This window comes from Acanthisitta chloris, unplaced genomic scaffold (assembly GCF_000695815.1).
Source record: "Acanthisitta chloris isolate BGI_N310 unplaced genomic scaffold, ASM69581v1 scaffold17193, whole genome shotgun sequence".
In the NCBI taxonomy this organism is placed as follows: domain Eukaryota; kingdom Metazoa; phylum Chordata; class Aves; order Passeriformes; family Acanthisittidae; genus Acanthisitta; species Acanthisitta chloris.
The window spans coordinates 44,065-67,390 of NW_008663443.1; the positions used below are offsets into that span (position 1 = coordinate 44,065).

At 36.1% G+C, this 23,326-nt stretch overlaps 1 protein-coding gene across 1 annotated transcript in view; it reads left to right on the forward strand.

The window, feature by feature from the left end:
• The window catches only part of SPATA17 (spermatogenesis associated 17), a 72,496-nt gene that overhangs the window by 43,039 nt on the left and 6,131 nt on the right, over window positions 1–23,326 (forward strand). The window contains exon 6 of the mRNA XM_009071005.1: window positions 8,083–8,215. Within this exon, the coding sequence (XP_009069253.1) occupies window positions 8,083–8,215 (133 nt within the window). The remainder of the gene's footprint in view (window positions 1–8,082; window positions 8,216–23,326) is intronic.

Sequence of the window (23,326 nt, forward strand, 5' to 3'; positions counted from 1 at the left end):
ATTTAAGGCTTGCTTCCCCCAAAATTTAGAGGTATTGCCAAAATATTTTCAATTCTGTTTTTGTTTCTTGTGGGGTTTTTTTGTTTGGTTGGTTTGTTTTGGTCTTTTTATCATGATGGAACTCTTTTCTCCAGTCATGATAAAAGTCATCTTTTTTGGCTTTGTAGTCAACTAGGAAAAATTGAGGTTATGTCAACTTTTCTCTGGAATTCACTGCTCTTGGCAATGCTTTGACACTTTAATACCAGAATTCAGGACAGGAAGTAATCACTTTTCCTCATGCGCAGCCTGTTGTTCACTGGCACATGATGCTTTGCTATCTTTGATCTGTTTCATGCATTTCTACCAGTTCCATGTCGCCATGTGTCAGGATCAGGACTGGGACTTAAGGATGCCAGAATCAATTCCATTTATGTGGTTTAGCTTTTATGCTTTTATTTTTGGATTGTTTTCCACAATTTAATATTAATAATGTCTTTGAAAGAAAATTCCATGCAAAAACAGTTTTGAGAGAGAAAAACAGTTTTGAGAGAGAAAAGAAATCTCTTAGTTTGGCTACTTTTTCACTTTCAGGCAGGTTTGGGTTTTTCTTTATACTTGGTGTACTTCTCTGTATTCTTTCATGCATTGGGATGAGGAGGAAGCAGCTAAACATCCACATCTCTGCTTAAACCTGTGAATTTTTGGTTTTTTTTTTCATTTTTGTATCTAATTTCTGCCAGTGAAATTGAAAATAACTCCAAGCACTAGGCTTAATTAATGCTCTGCTTCTCATTTCAAGTGTTTTTTCCCCAAATAAGATTTGATTGATGCATTCCAAGTAAGGATGGATGATGTCCTTCATTTACAGGCATGACTATATTGCCCAGTCTTTATTTGATGAGGTTTACCCCAGATATCATGGTGTCAACAGTTTCAGAAGGTCATATCTTGTAATAAAGACTGAGTCTCTTCAGTGAGTGAATTGTGAAGCTTTGGTCTTGTACAGTTTAAATGTGGAGCCTCCAGCTTTGACAGAAAATATTTGCTATGGGGTCTTTATTTACTTTATGGGTAAGAAAGCATTTAATGCCATCCTTAATGCACAGAAACAATGTCCTAACAATCAGTGATTCTCAGCTTCATGCACGCTAAATACGAAGTGTATTATACATTTTTCAGGCTGTGATTGTTCCGTTTGTGCTTCATATCCAACCAACCATGCAAGGGTCACATCTGTAACCTTGAAAAGGTGATGACAGAGTTGCAGGTCATCATCAGGACTAATGATCACTAGTAATGCTGCAGCTGCTATAAGGGATGCTGGTCTCCAGGGAGGAGTCAGCAAAGGGTTACTCAGATTCTACTGTAGTTTTTTCTCAGCAGTGTCTATTATGAATTGACAAATTTCTGTCTCTTTCTATGTAATTGTGTACTTTGGGACTGTATTTCTTCCTCATAGTGCTTCCTATGCTTATTCTTGTTCTGTTTTAGAAAATAAGGAGAGAATGAGCAAGTGGAAGTATGTGGCATTTGTTGAGAAACCTTGTGTTTGCATAAAATGACAAACTGAAGCCTTGATATGTATATTTCCAGAGTATTGTGTGGTATCTTTTAAGACAGAAAGATTGTTGGTGTATACCTGCAATTTTCAACAACATTCAGAATTCCCATGCACCTCTGATTATCAGGGTTCTTTAAAGTAGTTGTTTATAAGATGATAGGATGGGTGTTGCAAGCTTTGAGAAAGTTTTTGCTTCTGATAAAATGCAGAAAAAAATTGGAAAAGCTGTGGGAGAGTTTGAGGAAGACAGAAGCAGTACAAATGAAACTAAGAATGTTGTGCTTACTTAAAGCAACTGCTGGAATTTCCTATTCTGTAATGAAAGAGCAACTGGGTAATCTAGCATAATAAGAATGATTCCTTTTTCTCATGTAATTGAAGCTCTTACTGCCTTATTGTGCTATTTTTCATACAAATGAAGTGATTTCCCCCTCCGCTTGGATAGGAATGACAATTGTAGTCCTGTGGGATGGCCACTTAATAAACTAGTGTCTAGTTTCAGATACCAACTGCTGGATCTAGCAGATTTCGATCACTAAGCATGAAAAGTTCCTTACTAAGTTGCATGCAGATGCATGCTGGCCTAATTTTCCAGAGAACAAAAATGTAAATATTTTTCATTAACTTTGCTGAAATCTGTCTCATGTAATATGCCTCCTGTTTCAAAGTATAACAGTAAACATCTTTACAAAGTCAACAAACATCAGAATTAGTTGCAATGTGGTGATAGAAGTAGTATAAGGCTGAGCTTTCCTGATTTATTGTAGTCTTCTGGTGTGACATCAGGCATGTCATCTCAGCTTCTGGCTGTGTCTGCACTCAGTGCTGTACAAGCTAATCCTGACCATACTGGTTCATTCGTGTGCAGCAGAGTGCAATGTTTGCACACTGTGTCTCTCAGATGCTGCGTGAACAGTGCAGCACCAAACTCCTCATGGGCTTATTTTCAGCAAGATAGTGCTTTGCTGTAAAAGCAGTTTAGGTGCTTCTGTGCTGCCCAGTGCTGTGTGTGAAAGGTACACTTAGAGAGAAATCAGTGATCTAAATAAGGTCTGTGCTTGGAGAGCATCAGTGTTATGAGCTGCCTGGTATTAATGGTAAGAACTTTTAAAAAGCAAGTCACTTTGATAAGATTTAAGATTTTAAAAAATCTTTAAATTTCTAGAGTTATAAAATCTTTTACTGTATTTCTGGCTTAGCTGTAGTTAAATGGCTACTGCATTTTATGTCATACAAATACAACACATCTGAAAACTTTTTTCAAATTATACTTAGTTTTTCATATGCTTTGCAACTTCAGCAATTTGCATATTTTCCGGACTGTTATTGTATTATGATAAACAGGGATTATCATATATTTTCAGATAATGTTTTCTTAACAATTCAACTTCTATTTGTAACTCTTCCATTTATTTTAATTACTAGCACAGTGTGCAACATTTATTAATCAGCAGAGTCTTTTTAAGTTAAAATACTAAATTAGCTAACCCCATTAACACAGAATACTCCAAACAAGCAGTAATAGGAGAGGTAGTTACTGTGCAAATCGTATTATACATGCGGGTGCTCTAGGGCACAGTTAAGCATGATTACCCTCTTTTGATCCAGTATTCCTCTGCTTCTTCCAGCTAATTTCCACTGGAAATTTACAAAGTAGCGCCTTCATTTTTCCATCTTAATTTTTCTAATGAAGTTCTGGTACTTTATAACACTGGGGATGCAGATAATAAGTCTGTGTATAATTAAGAAGTTCTGGAATTTGCTGCAGAAGAGATCTCTTTTGCTTCCTACAAGAACCAGACTATGCTTTTATTTGCCACTTTACATTATCACAGACGGGGTTAAATAAAAACAGCCTGAGGATTCTAAGATTTGCCAGTGTTATGATAAAAGTGATTGATAGTTTATTGAAAAACTATGTATTCAGTATATTACCGGCAACAGTATTTGTAATAATGCACCCAGGTAATTTCTTATGGCAAAAATAGTGCACTAAAGATAATGTGACTAGGTATGTTAAGTAAAACCTGTCTTTATTTTCATATCTAACACTTTGATTTTAATATGCCCTCATATAAACCAAATAATGGCTGCCCTGCTGCAGTTGTTTTGCTGTGGAAAACTGTTATGCTGTCTTTGTTCCCCAAGTGAAAAGATAGGCACTGTTGAAATTGCTGAAAAAATTACTTCAGGTATAATCCAAATTTGAGAGCTTAATGTCATGTTTTATTTAAAGAAAAAAAAAAAAGGAGATAAAATATTCACAGCATGGTTTGTTTGCAGCTAATTGTTCATGGACTTCTTCAAAGTGAGATAAGATTATTTTATTTGAATTAAATCAAGACAACAAGGCATTGAATTGCTGCTGCATAGAAACACTATCTAAAAATTTAACAACACTATCACACAGAGATTTAATACTTTCATGGTATTTTTACTATAAAATTACAAAAATGTACTGTACACACAAATATAAAAGTTTGAAAACCCTCATAAGCAGAATATTCCTTTTAGTACTTTGGGTTTGATATTTCTTACTGTGCCCTGGTAGTGTAGCATGTATAGCAGTCTAGCAGTAGGTCTGTCAGTTCTTTCTCAGGTGTCTAGGTACGTTTTGAAGCATTCCTGGGATCAGGATTACATGCTTGCACTGCTAGATGGCTGGGATTTTGCCTCTTGGGCAAGTTCAGAGAGCATGCTGAAGGACCACTCTGGTTTTTTGCTGTCATTTAAATTCAAGAAAAAGTTGCTGCCTCTGTACTGCATCCTATTGGTAGGTACCATATAGCACTGGGATGCTGCTGCACAGCAGCAAATGATGGACCTGACAAATCCTCCTTCCTGTTTGTGCTGCTGCACTCTTCTCTCACTGTACCTGCTGCTGCTTCTGTCATCTCTGTCAATCCTGCTGGAAGGTCTTCAGTGTCTTAAAGGCCTCTTCCATCTCCTGTCACAATAGTGAGAGAGATTGCAATAAAAGAGAGGGAATAGGGGGAAGAAATTGTAAGTAAGGAATGCATGAAGAAAAATCATGGGGAGGGAGGTAAAAATGTAGGAAAAGAAGGATTAGAAAGATGAAGTAGTAGAAGGAAGGTGCAGGATAGGATGGGTGAAGGGAGAGATAAAGCAGTTTTTATTTTTGTTGACAACAAATATCTAGGGTGTCTGAAATTTAAATACACATCATTAGCAGCTGTCAGGCCCTGGACTGGCTACTAAGTGAAGTCTTCTAGGTCTTTTTGCACTAATTAGGTTCAATACAGTGTGGTCCTAGCAACAGTGCAGCTGGATTTCACCCCCAGTGACACTGCCACCCTTGGTCCTGGTCCTCCCTCAGCTTATGTATGTGCAATGATGCAATATAATGGTACCAGCTCTTTCCCCCTGTTTTGAATCTATTCTTTGGCATATCTCTTCTTCAGGCTGTTGTGCTATTAAAAAATTAAATAATTTTTCATTTTAATATTTATTTCTTTAGGGAAAGTTCATCTCCCATTAAATCATCAACTTTGGGATGGCTCAGCTTATATTGACTATGCTTTATGGCATAATAAAATATCAATATGAATTTAATTCTTCTTTGTTCCTGCTATTTCTGTCTTTGTCATGTTTACTGAAAACCTTTAAAAATTTCTGAATTACAAGGAAAAGCTGAAAGCCAGATGTAACAATAATGAGTGAACGTTTTGTGGGAAAAAGACTATTGAAATCTAAACTTGTGCCTGATAATGGTATCATACCATTGTCAGGATTTAATTTTCTTCTCCTTCCATCACTCTCCTGTCACGTTCAGAGCACATACTGTCATTAATTTTGGGAAAAGCTGTGTCAGGTGTATACATAGAACTACAGAACATTATACCATTACTGAAGTGTTTTGCAGTGCTATTACTTTTTACTATTATTATTGGTTGTGGGGGTATAATGGCTTTTGTAGGACTCTCATTAATTTGGTTACCCTACTTAACATGAAAAATTGGTTTGATTGTTTTCATTACTTATTCACATGGAGTAATGAAAATTCTCACTTCAAACAGACATTGAATTTACAAGCATATGATCCTCTCTTTTAGTTAAAGCATTATTGCTATGGGGATCTGCTCACCTGACTCTGACAGCAGAACTACAAACCAAAGAAAAACTTCTACTATATGATTATACCCTATTGTATTTTTAATGTTCTTTCATTTAAATTTTAGTATTTTTGATTGTTCAATGTTCTTCTTCAAAAATTCATAGTTGATTTAATTTTTTTTTTTTAACTCAGCCATGGACATACATTCCAGGCTGTATGGCACATATTCCAGTTAATGATCTTAGAGGAGATAAGCAGCAGAATGCAGAAGATCTCTTTTGTGCTAAACTACATGCAGAACATACTGTCAGTTGTGTCTCAAAGTGTTAATATATATATATATTTTTTGTTCAGAGTGATAGTAGAACATAGATTACTCTGTTTGCCAAAAAAGACAGAGATTAACTGATCCATGGTAAAATGAAAACCTCTATGTAGACAATTTTATAAGGCAAAACCATAATAATTTACTTTCTCTTCTACTTTCTGCAATAATTTTTTACCATTTTTTTTATAAATTTTAGAGACACGATATTCATAGTAAATTATGAATGCTATGGCTCAACTAAATTCTATGCATATATGGGCAAATCCCTAAACTGCAAGCCTTGTCTTCTCAGCTATCCAATCCCCTGAGAAAGCCAATTTTCTTTCATGTCTGAACAAAAGAAAAATGTACTATTAAAATGCAATTTCAGAAGTGATAAAAACTGCAAGTGGAGCAGCCGGCTCACAGCACCTTCGATGTATTCTCTGGGACACTGGGGCCACATTAATTTTTTTTTGCGTGTGATGTCCATCCCATGTGCAAATTAGCATTACAAGTACCATAATCTGTCTTATGTGAGGGTGTCCTTTCCCATGGGTATACACATGCTACTATGGCTTTGTATTATTTAAAAGTCTGCTAACTCAGTGTTTTTCTTTCAGTAAATTTACATGACATTTGTTTGTGGCACTTGATAGAATAAATTGGTATAGCTGGCAAGATTCTAAAACAGTTTCTTTTTATGAAGTGAAAAGAAATGTAATTTAACAAAACAAACACTCAGAGTTGCTGATGAATCAGTTAGTCAAAATAAATAATTTTCTGAGTCTGTATCATCTGAGAGACAAAAAAAGGTATTTTAATCCCCATCTTTATAAAAAACTTGTTTTATTGTCTAAGTCTTATAGGGACTCTGGATTCTGAAAAGCTTTCATCTAGGGAAATGTTTTAATTAACTACATCTGTGGTCATGGCAGTTAAAGTGATGTTTTAAACTTCTGAAGCATATATTTCTAGTTTTACTGTATGGTATTTATTCCTGCACTGCTAGAATAAAGAATGCATGTTGCATTTCAGAATACCAGCAATGATAAGTTTAATTCACAGTGTTTTACTGTACAGTGAAATGTAGTTGTTTGCTCTCATAACTCTCTTACAAACTGAAATAGGTGGAACTAAGACATCTTTGTAGCATGTCGTTCAGATCCTTTATATATTAGATGGTTTTCACCTTGATCTGTACAGTTTGCTGTGCAACCTACCCAGAGAACCTGTAGTTGTCTATGACAGTTAGGAACTTCCATCTGAAAATCTCTTCCAGCTGGTAGATGGAGTATCACTGTTCACTGGCACTATGTAAGCAAGGAGTCCATTATCAGTATGACCAAAGGTGAAAGAATCCAGCTCCAAAAGATTGCTGATTAGACATGGTTATAACTTAAGAGTCAAGTGCACAATTTGTGAATTCTGAAGAAACAATTTCCTTGCTTTGTGCTCGGCTAATATGTGAAAGTCCATGTGAAAGATTCTGTTCTGGTAAATGAGAGTATGGTTTATTTAACTTTGGTTAAGACACATCAAAGGATGCATAGGTGGTTTAAGGTACAGATTCTTTATGATGCAAAAGTGCCTTGGTTTGTACTTACACTGCAGTCATGTTTTAAATGTTTCTGTCCTGAGGGAATGATCAGGTTGAGGTTATGTGTTGGGGCCCTACACAAATTGTAAAGTGAATGCAAAGTACTCCACAAGTGATCTCTAAACTTGTGCATGGTGTGTGCCTGCCACTGACAGCTGAGACAGACTGCACGTCCTGCTAAGACTTGAGGTATCAACATGCAGATCCCAGAAAATTGAACGCTGATCATTTTTGCATCTCACCAGTTGTTACTGTGGATACAGACAAAGCAATAACCTAGTAATGCAAGTGAACTAAGTTACATCTTTGTACAGAAAGTCTAAATTTTATTGTGTCGAAACTCTATCTCTTTGTTCCAAATTTAATTTAAAAGAAGCTTGCACAAGAAATTGCAGTAATCTTCTCACAATACTGAGGAGGAACACTAAGAAGGTAGTGAAAAATAGCAAGAACCTGTGTCCATGTCATCTCCTGCAGAGTTGTTATCCATTATTTCCATCAATCCTGTGGCATCTGGAGAACAATTTAACTGGTTTCAAAATATTCTTGAATTTCAGATTTCTGCTATTTTCTTCAAATAAAAAGGAGAAGTATGAGCCATCAATTCATAGTTCAGACAAATATGGCCGAGAAGCTTATGGAACCAAACACTTCAGAGAAGTACAGCCTGAGAAGTGGATAGCAGACAAGGTAAGTCACTGCAAAAACCAAAGAATTATTTACTTTTTTTGATTGTTATTTTATTTGAACTAAGTGAATTTGAGTGTGATCCTGAGATCGTGGAACCCAATGAGGTTCTTTCTACCATGTTATGAAATCACATAGAGCTGATGTGATGTCAGATTTCCTTGACTCTCTGGTAAGTTCAATTTGAGGAAATTCAACATCTGTCCTACCTACAAGACCAGGATTTAAGAGACTTATTAAGTACAGCTTCAGTTATATACATTTTGCTAATTTTCATTCTATTTGTATTGCCTTTTATGATTTAAGAGAGCTTGTATGTTTATTCTTGCATGTTAAGATAAACCTTCAGCAAATTATGGCAAAACCTGATTAAAACAAGATATTTTACTGCTTACCTTCTTTGGAAACATCTTAGAATTAGTGAATAGTTGTTTTCATTTTAAGATGGTCTCATTAAATTCTGGTTTCCTAGTGCAATAGGTAATTTTCCTCAGAACTTGTTCTAACATGAGTTTCTGTAGTCTTTGCATTACTTCTATTTGTATTAGGTATCGTAATCACATTAAAATCTTCAAGTACAAGAAAGATAATGGACTTTGTGACTCTGTGCTGCACTCTCTACCAAGACAGTTAGGAGACTGGAGCATATTTTGTAGGAGGAGAGTCTGAGACAGCTGGAACCCTTCAGCATGGAGAAGGGCAGATGCAGGGGAGGTCTTATTGAAGTGTATAAACACCTGCTAGGAGGGAAGGAAAAAGAGGGAGCCGGAATTCTCTCAAATTCAGTAGTGTCCAGTGGCAAGACAAGAGGCAATGGACACAAGTGGAGTGAAATTCCATCTGACTGCAAGAAACCTTTTCCTTTTTTTTTTGTGTGGGTGACAGAGCACAGGCACAGGTTGCCCAAAGAGGTTGTAGAATCTGCATCCTTGGATGTATCCAAAACCCTGCCATTCATGATCCTGTCATCCTGCTGTAGCTGATTAGAGGGATTGTAATAGATGATCTCAAGGGGTCTCTTCCAACCTAATCAGTTCGGGGATTTTGTATGATATTATTACTTATTTCCCTGAAAGTAGCTTATCCTTTGTAAATATACAGCAAGTTCCAAGGAATCTTAGTTTGAGAAGGAATATTTCTAAAAAGAATTATTTCTCAAAATTTTAAGCTTTAAAAATGAGCTCACAATAAAATTTTAGTGTTTTAACATGCATTTATTATATCTCATTGCAAATAAAACAAAGATAAGATTCAAACAAAAAGATTTGAATTTGTCTTTCAAACGCAATGAGTGGAGAATATGATCGGCTGAAGTCCCATAGCTTAAATATGATATATGAAAAGGACCTAAATATCTTATTAATGGTACTTATCTTGTCCTGTAAAGACTTGCTTTTCCAGTCCTTAGAAGTTCTTGATCAGGCTCAGATGATGATATAAAAAAGCCTAAAGATATTTATACTGTAAATCATTTCACACATATATTAATTATGGGCTTAGCCAAAACAACTAAACTCACTTGTGATCTTGGATAGATATCAACCTAAATCTCTGGAGGTGAATAGCTGTATACATTAACCCAACATGACATACAGCATTCCAACCCCAATTCTAAATCAATATGAACCTTCCATTAGGACCCGCTTACTCAAACACAGAGACAAGAGTAGAAAAGAGCTATTTATGACCTACTTGATGCTTTAATAGGTCATTATTATCAGAAAAAAAATCCTAACAAACTCCACCTCCTCACTACAATTTAGTGGAAAAAGTCCTGTAGGCAGGTATGAAGTCATACTCTCATAACTGTTAAATGTGATAGAATTCTGCTGGTTTTTTATTTCTAAACTATATGAAAACTTTGTATATATCCGTGCTATGAAAAAATTATCCTGTTCTAATGAATCACAAGGTTAAAGGGCATGTAACAAAATATTGGAAAAAAAAATCTGATTTTTGCTTAACACTTTGCTGAAAACAAGCCTCCTTTGAGTTGATATTTTTGTGGATGCAACTTCTATTTACAATCTGAATAGCTGATAACCCTGCCATGATTTATATTCAGCTTCTGACAGTCTATTCTGACAGATAAGTTTCTTGTATTGTTGCTGGTAAGAATATGTAAGTTCTTCCAAGGAGTCAGTGGATCAGTGACCCCTCTGAACTGCTGAGGTATTATTTGATGTTAGCTGATATTAGCTGGCCTTTTTAAAACTTATGCATAAAAAAGTTTCCCTGTGTAGGCTCATGAGCATGTCCTAGTTGCATTTTCCTGAGGTTTCCATGTGTTTATAAGTATGCATTTTAATTCAAGTCACAAAAAGATTAGTATGTAAATGATATAATTACGTTAGAAGCAAAATGAACAACAATGAAAAATATTGCCTTGTTATATTTCTTCTGGAAAAATGAAAGGGTATTAGCATAGACCTCCTCTAAACATAATAATTACCATATCTATGTGAAGAAAAGTTAATAGTTCTTCTTTTCATCTAGTTATAATCTGAAAATTTTTATCTCATTCCATTTACATTTCAAAGAAGCTTGAGTTAAGGGAAAAACTTTTCTATTCTAATTCTTCATGAAAAACAAACAAGAAAGGGAAATACTAGACCTCTAGTGAAACTGAATCTAGTTAGTTTACTCAGTAAATCACTATAAAGAAATAAAAATGCTTGCATGTTTTAAGTCTTATATCATATGCCTAAATACATTAGAATGTCTTTGATAAAATTTATGTGTGAACTTTCAATATAAAAAATTTACCAGTCACTATGAATTTAATCTGCAATGATAGGTTCCAATGTAGCTGGACAGTCAAGGGATCAAATACACTAACTATAATCTTTCAGTTGTCAAAACACTCACATATGTTCATACTTACTGAGGCAGAAATGATAGCTTACAGTCTTTAATAGGTATTGGAATTAGTTTGCATACGCATTTTAGAAAACTGACTTTAATGACAGCATTTAATGTTTTTTTCTTTGCAAAATTCAGGAAGGGATATTTTGAGATGTTCCGTTCTAATAGATTCTTCCCTCTGATGCCTTATTATAGGTGAATTACAGTACAATTGCATCCCTGTTTCATTATTTGCACAGGCATTTTGGCCCTAAACAGGATTTTATTATCTACAAAGCATAAAAATACGCAGGACTGCAAAGAATTAATTTAGAGAACCTAAGCATATTGCACAGAACATAAAGTTGACCTTTACCGTCTACAGCTTTTGGAATGGAGTGGGATGTGGAACACATCATAGATTTAATGTGGCACAACGCTGTCTGCAGAAACTTGGGTGGGACTGTGACTGCCTGCCCATTGCACCCGATGATTGAATCTGCTGTCACCAGCATCCTGATAATAATGAACATTCAGCTTAATGACCGCGATTATGATTATCATAATTGATGTGCAAGTGCAGTGTGTGGGGATCATTACAGCTGAACTGTACAGCAGAGAAACATGCCTTAGTTATGGATAATTTTACTTTTATGCATTGATTGGGGTAAAATATGCCTTTCAAGTTCAACAGGCCAGTTTGATATAATTTTAGTAAGATTTCTACGTGTATGAATTGATGTTTATGAGCTTTCTGGAAAACAGTCATTCTAGCTGTTTGTTTGTAAATGTTTCATTCCATTAATAATGGGAAATAATTAAATAATTAGTTGTTGTCTAGTGGAAACCACTTAAAGAGTGCTGCCAGCATTAATCAAATATCAACTTCAAATATTTCTGATTGTCATGGTCCTGCCTAGGCTAGGAAAAATAGCCCTTGTAATTCACCACCAACACCATTCTCCTTTTGGTGGAGCAGTAGCAATAGGGCTGTGGTCAACACTACTGGCATTTTCACACTGTGCCATGTAGCCATTAGAGCAGACAGTAGTTGTTCCATATATAAATTATATCAATTCCATCTTTGTCACCAGAGGCAGAGAATTACAGGTTGAAATTCAGCTAGTGTAAAGACACAATTAACAGCTCCAGTTGGATTTGTTGAACAGTGATTACCTTCAACTGTGATTACATGCAGTTGTAGAAGTAGTTAGTTAAATCATGTCATATATAACAGATAAACACAAGTATGTGTATATATTTTAAGCCAGAGTTTATACAAAGAATGTTACAACATAAGTGTAATGAAAAGTATAGACTTTCATTGGTTTACACTAGGTGTAAGTTTGGCTCTTTGTCCAAGAACTGACAGATTTTCAATCTGGGCTAATAGAGAAAACAGACAATGGAAAGAATTCCTGGGAGTGATTTGTTCTGTTTGAAAATTAGTTTCATCTCTTGTAGGACCAACAACATGCAACAGTCACGAATCTAGTGGATGGTATCATTTATGTGATAGAAGTTTCTGATACACTATCCATGCTTTTCTATCCCTGACTATACTGATATTTATTTGAATTTCACCTTAACTCCATTTTTTCTAGTCTTCCAGTGACTTGTCTTGAGAATAGGTATAGTGTATGTGTGAAGTTTTAAGCTCTTTCTCGGCTGTGACTTCAATCTTTTTAAAGGAATTTCCTTGTTTTCATTTTAGTTAGGAAAAAAAAGATTATCCAAGAATATGTTCTAATACAGCATGACACTGGCTAATGAATGTGCATTTATTGCCTTTAAAATCTTTTAAGGCCATATGTACGAGTATGCTTTGTGACAGAAGTTACTAATGTACAATAGAAGAGCTAGCACATATTTTGAATATTAAATTCTTAGTTCCCCAATCCAACCTCAATGTGTTTTCCTAGGCAATGCAGAGCTTACATAATGTGGCAGCAAGAAGGAAATTATTAGATGAACTGTAAGAGTTTGCTTGTTACAGTTCCAGTTTCCTCATGAGCCATGTCAGGGATAATAAGTGTTGTTGCCAGTGTGTTGCACTCCAGCAATCTTCGGCCAATGACATGGCTCCTGTTCGATTATTGCTGCTGGCATGACTTGATGTATCTATTCAGAGGTTTCAAATGGACCCTTAGTTTGAGTTATCAACTCTCTGTTTCCAAGATGAGACTGCTTTCTGTCACTTTTTTTGGTATCCTGAGTCCTGCACCAAACCAAATCATTTAAACTCAAGGATCTGGTTCTACAACAATGCATCCTATTACTATTCATGAAAAGTCTGTCTTTTGTGCCATGTGGTTTATATTTTTTGCTCTCAGAACAATCACTGTGTTGTGATTTAACCCCAACTAGCAACCAAGAACCACACAGCCACTCACACTCTCCCCCACTAATGGGACTGATGAAAGAGTCAGAAGGGTAAAAGCTACAAAAGCTCATGGGTTGAGATTAAGACAGTTTAATAGAGAAAGTAAAACTGCACAGACAAGCAAAGCAAAACAAGGAATTAATACACTGCTTCCCACAGACAGGAGGTGTTTAGCCATCTCCAGGAGAGCAGGGCCCATCACACGTAACAGTTCCTTGGGAAGACAAACGCCATCACTCCAGATGTCCCCCCTTCCTCCTTCTTCCTCCCACCTTATATACTGAGCATGATGTCATATGGTATGGAATATCCCTTTGGTCAGTTTGGGTCACCTTCCTGACTGGGTCTACTCCCAGTGTCCCATGCACTCCCAACATCCTTGCCAGTGTAGCAGTACAGGAAATAGCAAAGGCCTTGGCTCTGTATGCGCTCTGCTCAGCAACAACAAAAACATCTCTGCATTATCAACCCTGTGTTCTGCACAAGTCCTAAACATAGCCCTGTACTAGCCACTGTGAAGAAAGTTCACTCTGCTTCAGCCCAAACCAGCACACACTGTGAGTCAGAACACTGCAATATTTTCACATGAAAATCAACTTGTGTAATTGCTTGCCTCCACATAGGGTGATTCCCACAGCAGCATTGCTTTTCAGAGCTGTGAGCTCCTTGGAGTTCAGGTGTTTGGCTATCTGGCTGGGTAGTACAAAAAAAGAGCAGTGTTTCCCAATTTATTTTCACAGACCAGCTTAATAACTGAGTGGTCTCTAAAACTGGATGACAAAAACCATCTTAAAGTGACTTCTACAACTTCTATTTTCAATTTGTGTTTCATAATATACCGTTGAGAAGGAAAGGTATTAAAGGTATGTAAAGGTATATATAAAGGTATGTAATCATGTCCAACAGTGGGAACACCAGACATTATCTCTCATTCACAGGATTAAAGTGAAATATCTCTCATTATAAGATACACCCGTTCAGTCTTTCAGGAAAGCAAGGAACAATTTCAACTTTTCACAGTTGTCATAATGATCTTTCCAGGTTCCTTATGACTGTGTCATATTTATGGAAATAGACTTTGTTATGAAGATCACTTTTGATGCTCCCACCGGAAAGGTTCTTGAGCTGTAGATTATTTCCTTTGAAAAAATCCTTGTAGTCACCACTGTTGAGCTACCTTTGAAAAATGCTACTCTTGATATATCATTATTAATGATTATTTACCTATCAGCAAACTTTCAAAATACTTTCTTAGTTGTAGAAAGGTGGTAAATGCTGTGAAGTAAATTAAAACATACAAAACATATCCTTGGCTAATGTTTAACTAAGTGCAAAAAAGCATACATGGATAACTGGAAGGCTGAAAGAACTTTCTGGTGGAGATTGCTGATGAGTTACAGGGTCTGATTTTGTACGAATGCTACAAAGTAGTGACTGAGAAGAGTCAAACCATTCAGTTATTTGCATAAGAAGAGATACTGTCCCCACTCGTCTAATCAAATCCATTCTAGTGGTTATTCGTAAGGGTTTGTCAGCAACTAGTTGAATATTTTATAAAAACTGATTTTCAGTTCTGTAATTTCTCAGTGGGAAAATGCAGTCCCTTGATGATGATCCAAGGCTTTGAAGAATAAATTGATTCGAAAGAGAAAATTAGATGGTACTTATTAGACTGTCTAACTAGCAATCCTGTGTCATTTGTCTGTTGGATGATAAATGTCTTGCTTTGCCTACCTTCCTTGTTTAATAATGTAACCTATATGTTAGTGGTATAAAAGAAAATCTTGCTATTTTTTAGTGAGAGTTAACTTTAACCAGTATTTCTTTGAGAAAGGTCTATGTATGTTTAAACTTTCTAAATAATTCCCATTGTACACATTGCTTAAACATTTTTAAACCTCTTATTTAGTCAGAAGCACTTTAGAAATACAGTATCTTGACCAATTCCTTCAGTACCTGCTTTGAGTACATTACAGTAACTTGTGACAGAGCTTTTAATGGAAAAAAAATCAGTTAATCTAGAAACAGTAGAGATTGAAGTTTCACCTAATTTGTTTTATTTATATTGGTTTTAGGTGTTGACTGTTTGGATATGATTTTGTTGGAATTCAAAATCCTCACACTAAACTGGGAAATGCTTGGTCTTGCCTTTTCATGTCAGTTTTGGATAGGCTGTTCAGTATTCTCGGAATTAAGTAGATTTTGCAATATGTATGTCAAATATAATGTATTACAACTCAATTCAATTTGCCACAATATTGAATTAAAAAGGCTATATTTCGAAGTCACTTAAAATTCTTTCTCGAACTTATCTGCAAAAGCACGCTACTTATAATTTGATAATGCTCACCAAGACCTTGTTTGTGCTTGTTAAATAGAGCTGAAATTAAAGTAACAGAAAGCTTTTCACAATCCTCTAAGAATTTCATGGTCCATACAGCTGTTGAGAGCTGTAGGTATGAGAGCTGATCCTTAGAGCCTAGCATAATTGAGATATATTCGTGAAGCTAGGCTAGTTTGCATCAGGTAAGGATCTGGCCCATAATGAATATAATCAATATGTAAATACATGCTATTTAGAAAGAATGTCCTGGGAAAAACAGTGTTACCAATTTGCACAGAAAAACAGACTTTTAAAATCTAATCTTTAAATATGCATTGCTGGTCAGTTTAAAAAATTGAAGTATTAAGATCAGATACACATTCTGATGATTTTCTTGCCACTGATACACCTAGGCCTACAGACTGTTGCATCTTTAAATGATATCTGAATTTGAGATTTTTTTATAACAACCCATTATGATTGTATAGTTGTATAATATGCTATACATATATATTTATATAATGATCTCCTGAGAAAAAAAGAAACCCCACAAACAAGAAAAACAAAAAGCAACCCAGAAGTTAGACTAGATGATCCTCAAGGGTCCCTTGCAACTCTGATTATTCTGTGAATCTGAGTGCTATTAATACCTATAGTTGTTCCGGATGGGTTCTAAGAGGTTATACCAGATATTTGCCCAAGCTGAAAGTTAGGCTGCAAGTTCTTGTTGTTTTGATGCTCTCTCCAGAGACCAAAAGCAGATTATTCTGAGCAGTAGGACTTCAGTGCAGAAAAATGCGTTTTAGAGTAATCTACATTCCTCAAATAGGAAAAATCACAGTAAAAGCTTTGTGCACTTATGTTGGACTGAATGAGACATTGTAAGTAATATAGACTTCTTGTGGTCTTAATGGTTTCACTTAAGTATCTACTGCTTCTTTCTTTAAGATTTATATTATGATTCAACTCTGAACTCACTTGCCCTAATTTAAATAGTGGTATGATATTCACTTTGGAATACACTTCAGTGTTTATTAATTTAATGCAATGAAGAGCTGGTTTCAACATGCCCTTTACAAACTCAGGTTAAAAGGATGTTCCACCATGATAAACTATATTATTTCTTCTCTTACAGATTTTGTTGATCTCAGCATAAAATAGGTAGGGAAACTGAAAGGCACATCTACATAAGGAGTTTTTTTATGAGTAGGTGTATTACAGTGTGTTAATGTTCTAGAATGGAAGTTAAGAAATTATTCAGGAATGACCTTTGCACTTCAAATTCAGACTGCACTTCCATATAAATAACCTTACAAGCTTTGATGAGTTAATGTACAGAGGTAATAGCACCTAAAGTGAAGGGGATAAGATAAAGGCTAGTGATGTACACAGTATCAGTATTGGTTTTGGTTTTCACAATGAGACTGTTTGAGTAGGAATTTACATTTTGACTGTGATAATAGGAACTGGTAATATTCCCTGCCAGTAGCTTTGAGACATGTTTGGATGTCTTACCTGTAGCCATATGAAGGAATGGCAGCATATGTGGTAAGCGCCTGTCATTAGCAGCTGAATACCATCCTCTTTTAAAGTATAACTTGTTAGGTATGAGAGTCTCAAACTTAGGGGAAAAGAAGGAAAAAGAAACAATAAAAACACTGCATATTAACAGACTTCGTGCACTAATGCAAAGCTGCTTGATTGAGCAGTGTAGTGTCAACCATGTCTTTCTTCTAATGCTAAAAGTAATGCACATAGACAGAGTGACAATCAGAGTACAGCCTCCCATCAGCTGTAATTAATCTTTTAGTTAACAGAGACTAGAAAAGCTTCTCATCAGCCTCTTCTGAAGTCTGAGGCACCCTGTTTTTTTGATGTTTGCATTCTGAGTAAAATTGTCCCCACCAGTTCTAACAAATTGAAACACCAGGCTAATTATGGCAGCTAATGAAGTGTGTGGAATGGTCACAGCTTGTCGTGAAACTGTTCCTTCAGCTCAGATTAGAGTTTCATCAATCACTTTTTTAAACTGATCCAGAATTGCTTCTGCCCAGTGCTTGGCATTTTTAATGCTGTTTCTGTAATTGGTTTTTTCCCCAAAGCTTAGGGTATTTTTTGAAATATTACATTCTTAGGACAGGACTTACAAACTCCAGTTTATAAAAAAACATTTCATTATTGCCTCTATCAGCTGATCAAGTGCTAGAAAGCTAATAAAAGAAGCAGCAATATAAAATTTGATATACTGCTTTTAATCCAGCTAAAGGTAGCAATAAAGCATATACACATATATGTATATGAATCATTATTACTGTGGGCTGGATGTACACTGCAATCTCGTGAGACATGTTTTGTGGGCTGGATGGTTCAAATCCCACTGAAGGGCCTAAATGAAATGAATGAGTTGGTCTTAGCTTATTTCCTAGTGGATTGTGGTCCTCCATATATCACTCAAACAGTTTGGCATGATTTGTAGATTTTGCAGTTGCCCAAGCCTTCGGCAGAAGGAAGACCAAAATGTGTTGCTATTTAAAGAATTTCCACACTTCAGGTCAAATCTGAAGTCCTCAGAGAAGTATGGGAAACTTTACAGTATAACTTATGCTGCTACTACACTGTCAATGAATAAATTAGCATATAAAACATTGTAAAAATTCCTAGTTCCTCTTCATTTATGAGACATAATAGTACTCAGCTATACATTGAAAGTTCTGTATAGACATGAAAGCCATAGATGTTAAAGTCTAAGGCTAAATTCTTTCCTCACTATGGACAACAGAGTGTAGAATTTAGTTTGGAAGTTATCCAGCCAAAAAATGTAATAAACTTTTGCTTATGCACTACCATAGAATATGTTACCACAAGTTGTTACATTTAGTATATGTAATATGTATTCGTATCAGAACCAATACAACATGGTTTTAGTTTTTGAATTTTTCAACAATCTATTTTTAAAATTTGTGCTAATATATGTAATCCATTCCAGTTTTCTGAACACTGTTGAATCAGAAAGAATGTTTGGATATAAATATCAACTGTTCTTCTCCCTAAAGCTTCTTAATCAGCAGTAGTTCATATGAACTAGCTTCTTGCCAATGCCAAAACAAATCTGTGGCACCTGAATGAATTATCAGTGTAGCTGATGCTATTCCTGAACTATATCTAAGAACTGATGGATTTGCACAGGAGAAAAAGTGCCATTGAAAACATGACACGCAAAAAAGATATGTTATAATCTATGAATAAATGCAGACAGAAAAAAATAACAATAGGTATTAGCCTAAAAGCTTTTGTTGCTTCTTTATTGATTAACAAGAGCATTTGTAAACACTGGATAGGAGATGAGTAGTTTCTCTAGCGTTAGCTGATCTGCAAAGTAAGCTGCCTGCAAAATGAGAAAAGACTCCTGTTTGATCATTTCAATCTTTTCTGAAGGTAGGTTATATTTTTGAAAGAGGAGAGCTGTTTTTCTCTTTAGCTTTTGTCAGTGCTAGGGTACATTGCTGACTCATTTTTAGCCAGTTGCCCACCAGGTCCTCTTCTGCAGAGCTGTTACCCAGCCTGTCAGCCTCCAGCATGTTTCTGGGGTTAGTCTGTGCCAGGTGCACTTGTCCACACTGTATTTTGTAAGGGTCTGTCAGGCTATTCCTCTAGCCTCTCTACATCACTATGAATGATAGCCCTCAAGTGTATCGATGGTACCCATTACTCTGGTGTCATCCATGAACTTGATGAGAGTGCATTCCATGCCCACCTCCAGGTCACTGATGAAGATATTAAGATAGGTCCCAAGACAGCACCTGAGGAAATACGTTCATACCCAGGTTCCAGTGAGAGTACAAACCATTCATTGCTACCCTTTGAACCCGATACTTCAGATAGTTATTACATCTATTAGTCTGCACATCTAGACTATAATTTACCAACATGGTTAAAAGGATTCTGTGGGAGATTATGTTGAAAGCCTTGCTGAAGCTCAGCCAGACGGCATCATCCACTGTGCTCTTTGGTCTGCATATCTAGTCATTTTCTAGCAATGTGAACAACGTGAAACCAGATGAAATCTAACTGGAGTATTGGTTTTGCTGCATATCATAAGCCAAATGCGATACATCAATGTGCTTTTTGAAAAAAAAATCTAAACGATTGCAACTTTTTTTTTACAACAAATAGATATAACTGAAACTGGTAAGATAAAAAATGTTTTCACTTGAGGATTTCAACTCAAATTTTGTCCTCTTTTACTCCTGGTGGTATGATTTTGGCAAGTTAGAGATAGGTGCAACTTGATCTTGGCAGGTTAAACATTTTCTGGCTTTAGTCAAGCAGGTTAAAAGTGATTCTGAGTTTGTCTTGGCGGTCAGCACTTAGCACTGGCTTATTTTCAGCTGGAAAGAGGATGTGGTGGTTGAACAAATTAGGCAATGAAAGGGACAGCTTATAGATGGCATAAGTCAAGACATTTATCCCTAAGTGCAGTGGGTTTTAGTACAAGTCCTGTTATGAGTAGTGTGTGTGTGATGGATAGGACAAGGAGTTAGTTTAAAAAATACAAGCACTATGGTAAATATATGTCCTTTACTTTTGTCACCAGGTGCTTTTTAAGATTGTTTTTTTCCGTACACAGGAACTTAGTGTTAGGCGTAGCTCCACCTCAGATTTAATAACTTCATAAAAGTTATTCAGGTATTACATATTACTCATCAGAGTGTTTCCATTCTTGACAAAGTTATTCATATATCTTACATAAATTAAGATGAACATCTCTGGTGGTGTTCAAGACCAGGCTGGATGAAGCATTGAGCAACCTGGGGTCAAATACAGACATTTAGAATAGAATTTAAGTGATGTTGTTTCATAACATTGTCTAAAGTATGGTACAGTATACACTGTAAATTTCTGTGTGGCAAATGATACCTGTAATATTGATACTGGCTCTGAATAGGTCTAAAAGTGCCTGAGAAGTGTCTACATCAAGGTCATTCCTTCTGTAGTAGATTAGCTTTATACACATAAACAAGTTAATTATCTGAACAGTGATTTATATGGGAGAATGTATTTCTTTCTAAAGCATTGCAAAGCTAGTCCATGTTTGAGAGGAAGGACCACACAGTGCCGGGCTCACAGATCATTAAGAAATGGAATAAATGAACATACAGCTGGGAATTCCACCATTCCTTCCCCTTGGGCAAGCGCAGTGACTGCAGGGTGCTAAGTAAATGTACCAAATGCAAATTTGGACCACAAATCTTCATTGCTGGTGATACTACACATGACAAAAAGGACAGCCTTGTTTCAGATCCCAGGTTAATTTTACAGAGGCAATACTTACAGGAAAAAGTAATTTACTCAACCAAACCCTTCCCCTTTTTTCCTTTGTCCTTTCTTGCAAAAAACTTCCATCAAAGCCAAGAGATAATTTGCCTTTACTTGTGAGAAAGGACAGTAAGGGCTGACACATTTGAAATCCTTAATGAACACAGCTATCACAAAATATCTTACTCATTTTTGGAATAGTTGTGCTTTCCTTGTACAATGGCTCAAACTATTGCATTCTGAAAAGCATCATTATTTTTTGTCATGTCATAGCTTAATTTGGGCACCTATGAAAGAGTATGGTGGGATACATTTGTGTTCCTTTGTCCAAGTTGCTTCTAACCATGCAGAAGCTAAAATAGGCCCTTTACAAGACTAGAAAGCATACTCTCCTACCTTGCAGAGATGAAGACAAGACGTTTTAGAGCTTGGCTTGTGTCTCCAGTTACCTCCAAAGCACGAATTAGCACAGATTACCTGCTGAATTAAGAAAGCAAACTTCAGTGAGCACAGATAGTAGCAGAACATTTCCTTCTCCAAATACTAGAGAAAGGGAGGAAGGGTGTTATAATTTCCATGTTAGCCACAGGGGAGTACAAATGGTTCTGCTGCTTGTGCTGGACACCTCAGTCAGGAAGTATCTAAACCTATGTGATTATCAGGTCAGTGGTTTTTCAAACTCATAATTAGCAATCTTTCATAATTTCTAGCAAGCTCTGTTTGAGTTTGGCTTCCTCATTTTTAATTCCAAAAGATGAAATGTGTAAGAATCAGTAATAGTTATAAATCATCATGAAAATTTAAGTGTAAAAATAATGAAATGTTTGTTACATAAATTAAGCAGCAATTAATGTTTTCTCTTTCTGTTTGGAAGATAGGATATTAAAATAGCATTGTTAAATTTCCTACTGTGAACATAATTCCCTGATTCTTTTTTACAACACATTATCATAAAGTCAATAAAGGACTAAAACTAGCAAGTAGAAAAAACTTGCCTGATGTAAGTGTAACACAGAAGGTTATAAAGTTGTCTTTTATGATGGCTATACAATATCATTTTATTTTAAGATCTAATAGCAAGTTGATTCAAAGGGTAAGACTTACAAAGTCATTAAAGCAAGTAGAAAATGGCCTTCTACCATAGTCACCCAGTCTTTTTAAATCAAAGAATTTTATTATTGTTGGTGATGCTTGCATTTGCAGGAGGTAATTAGGGAACCAGTTAGACATCACACTCAGAGCCCTCAAGCTTGTCTGTAAGAACCATAAACTTCGCTTGAAAAAAAAAAAAAGTCAGTTTAGAAGGCAAATTGCAGAGAATAGAGGGAAACAGAATCCTAACATTTTAGGTCAGTTTGACCTCCGCTGTGTCTATCCACAATATGGAGAAGCTGTCTCCGTGTGCGTTCATGGAAGCACAGGTTATTTTATTACACTTACCAAAAAGGACAAAATGTACAGGTTTTAGAATTTGTAGTGGTAGTAGGCAGTTGAAGGAGGAGGTAGATGATAGCTCCTTGTTCTCCTCCTCTGCATTGTGCTGGCAAGCTGAATAGGGAAAGGTGTGATACTATCACCTTCAGCACAGCAGTGGTCTCTTGTCTGCTGTGGTTCAGGGAACTGTGATTAGGCATGCTCTTCCCTGGAAGTCAATACCTCTGCACTGACACAATGAGATCCAGTCCCTAAGGCATGATCCAGGCTTTTGTTATTATCTCTTATTTGAAGGGGCTAGTTGACCCAGTTGGTTAACACATTAGCTTTTCAATTTTATAGCCTAAAGTCATGGAAGACCTATTCCTCGGTTTTGGATATTTCTCCAAAGCAGAAAGTAAAATTGGCAGTCTGTGCCCACCAGCCACAAAAACAGAGTTATGCCAAACAACTGTGTCCTGAACTTTATGGCTAATTAGCTGTTGAAGCTTTGCCTAAGAAATAGGTTCTGTTGCCCATGGGAAGAAGTGTGTAGCCATTATTAATGTCTCATATCTCTCAGTAGGTCTTATGAGCAGTGCTGCTTAAAGAGACTAAATGTACAACAGGGAATTAAAAATTATAGTACCCCTTTCACTGACTGAAGTATTGTAAACTTGTTACACTGGGGCCAGGATTGGTGTCAATGTACTTTGTGCAAAAAGTGCAATAGAAGCATTAGTATTTGACAGCCCTGGTTGAAATAAGTGAAATTAATGGAGCTCTTTTCATATACGACAAGGCCATGGCACCCCTTTCATGCTGCTTACAGACA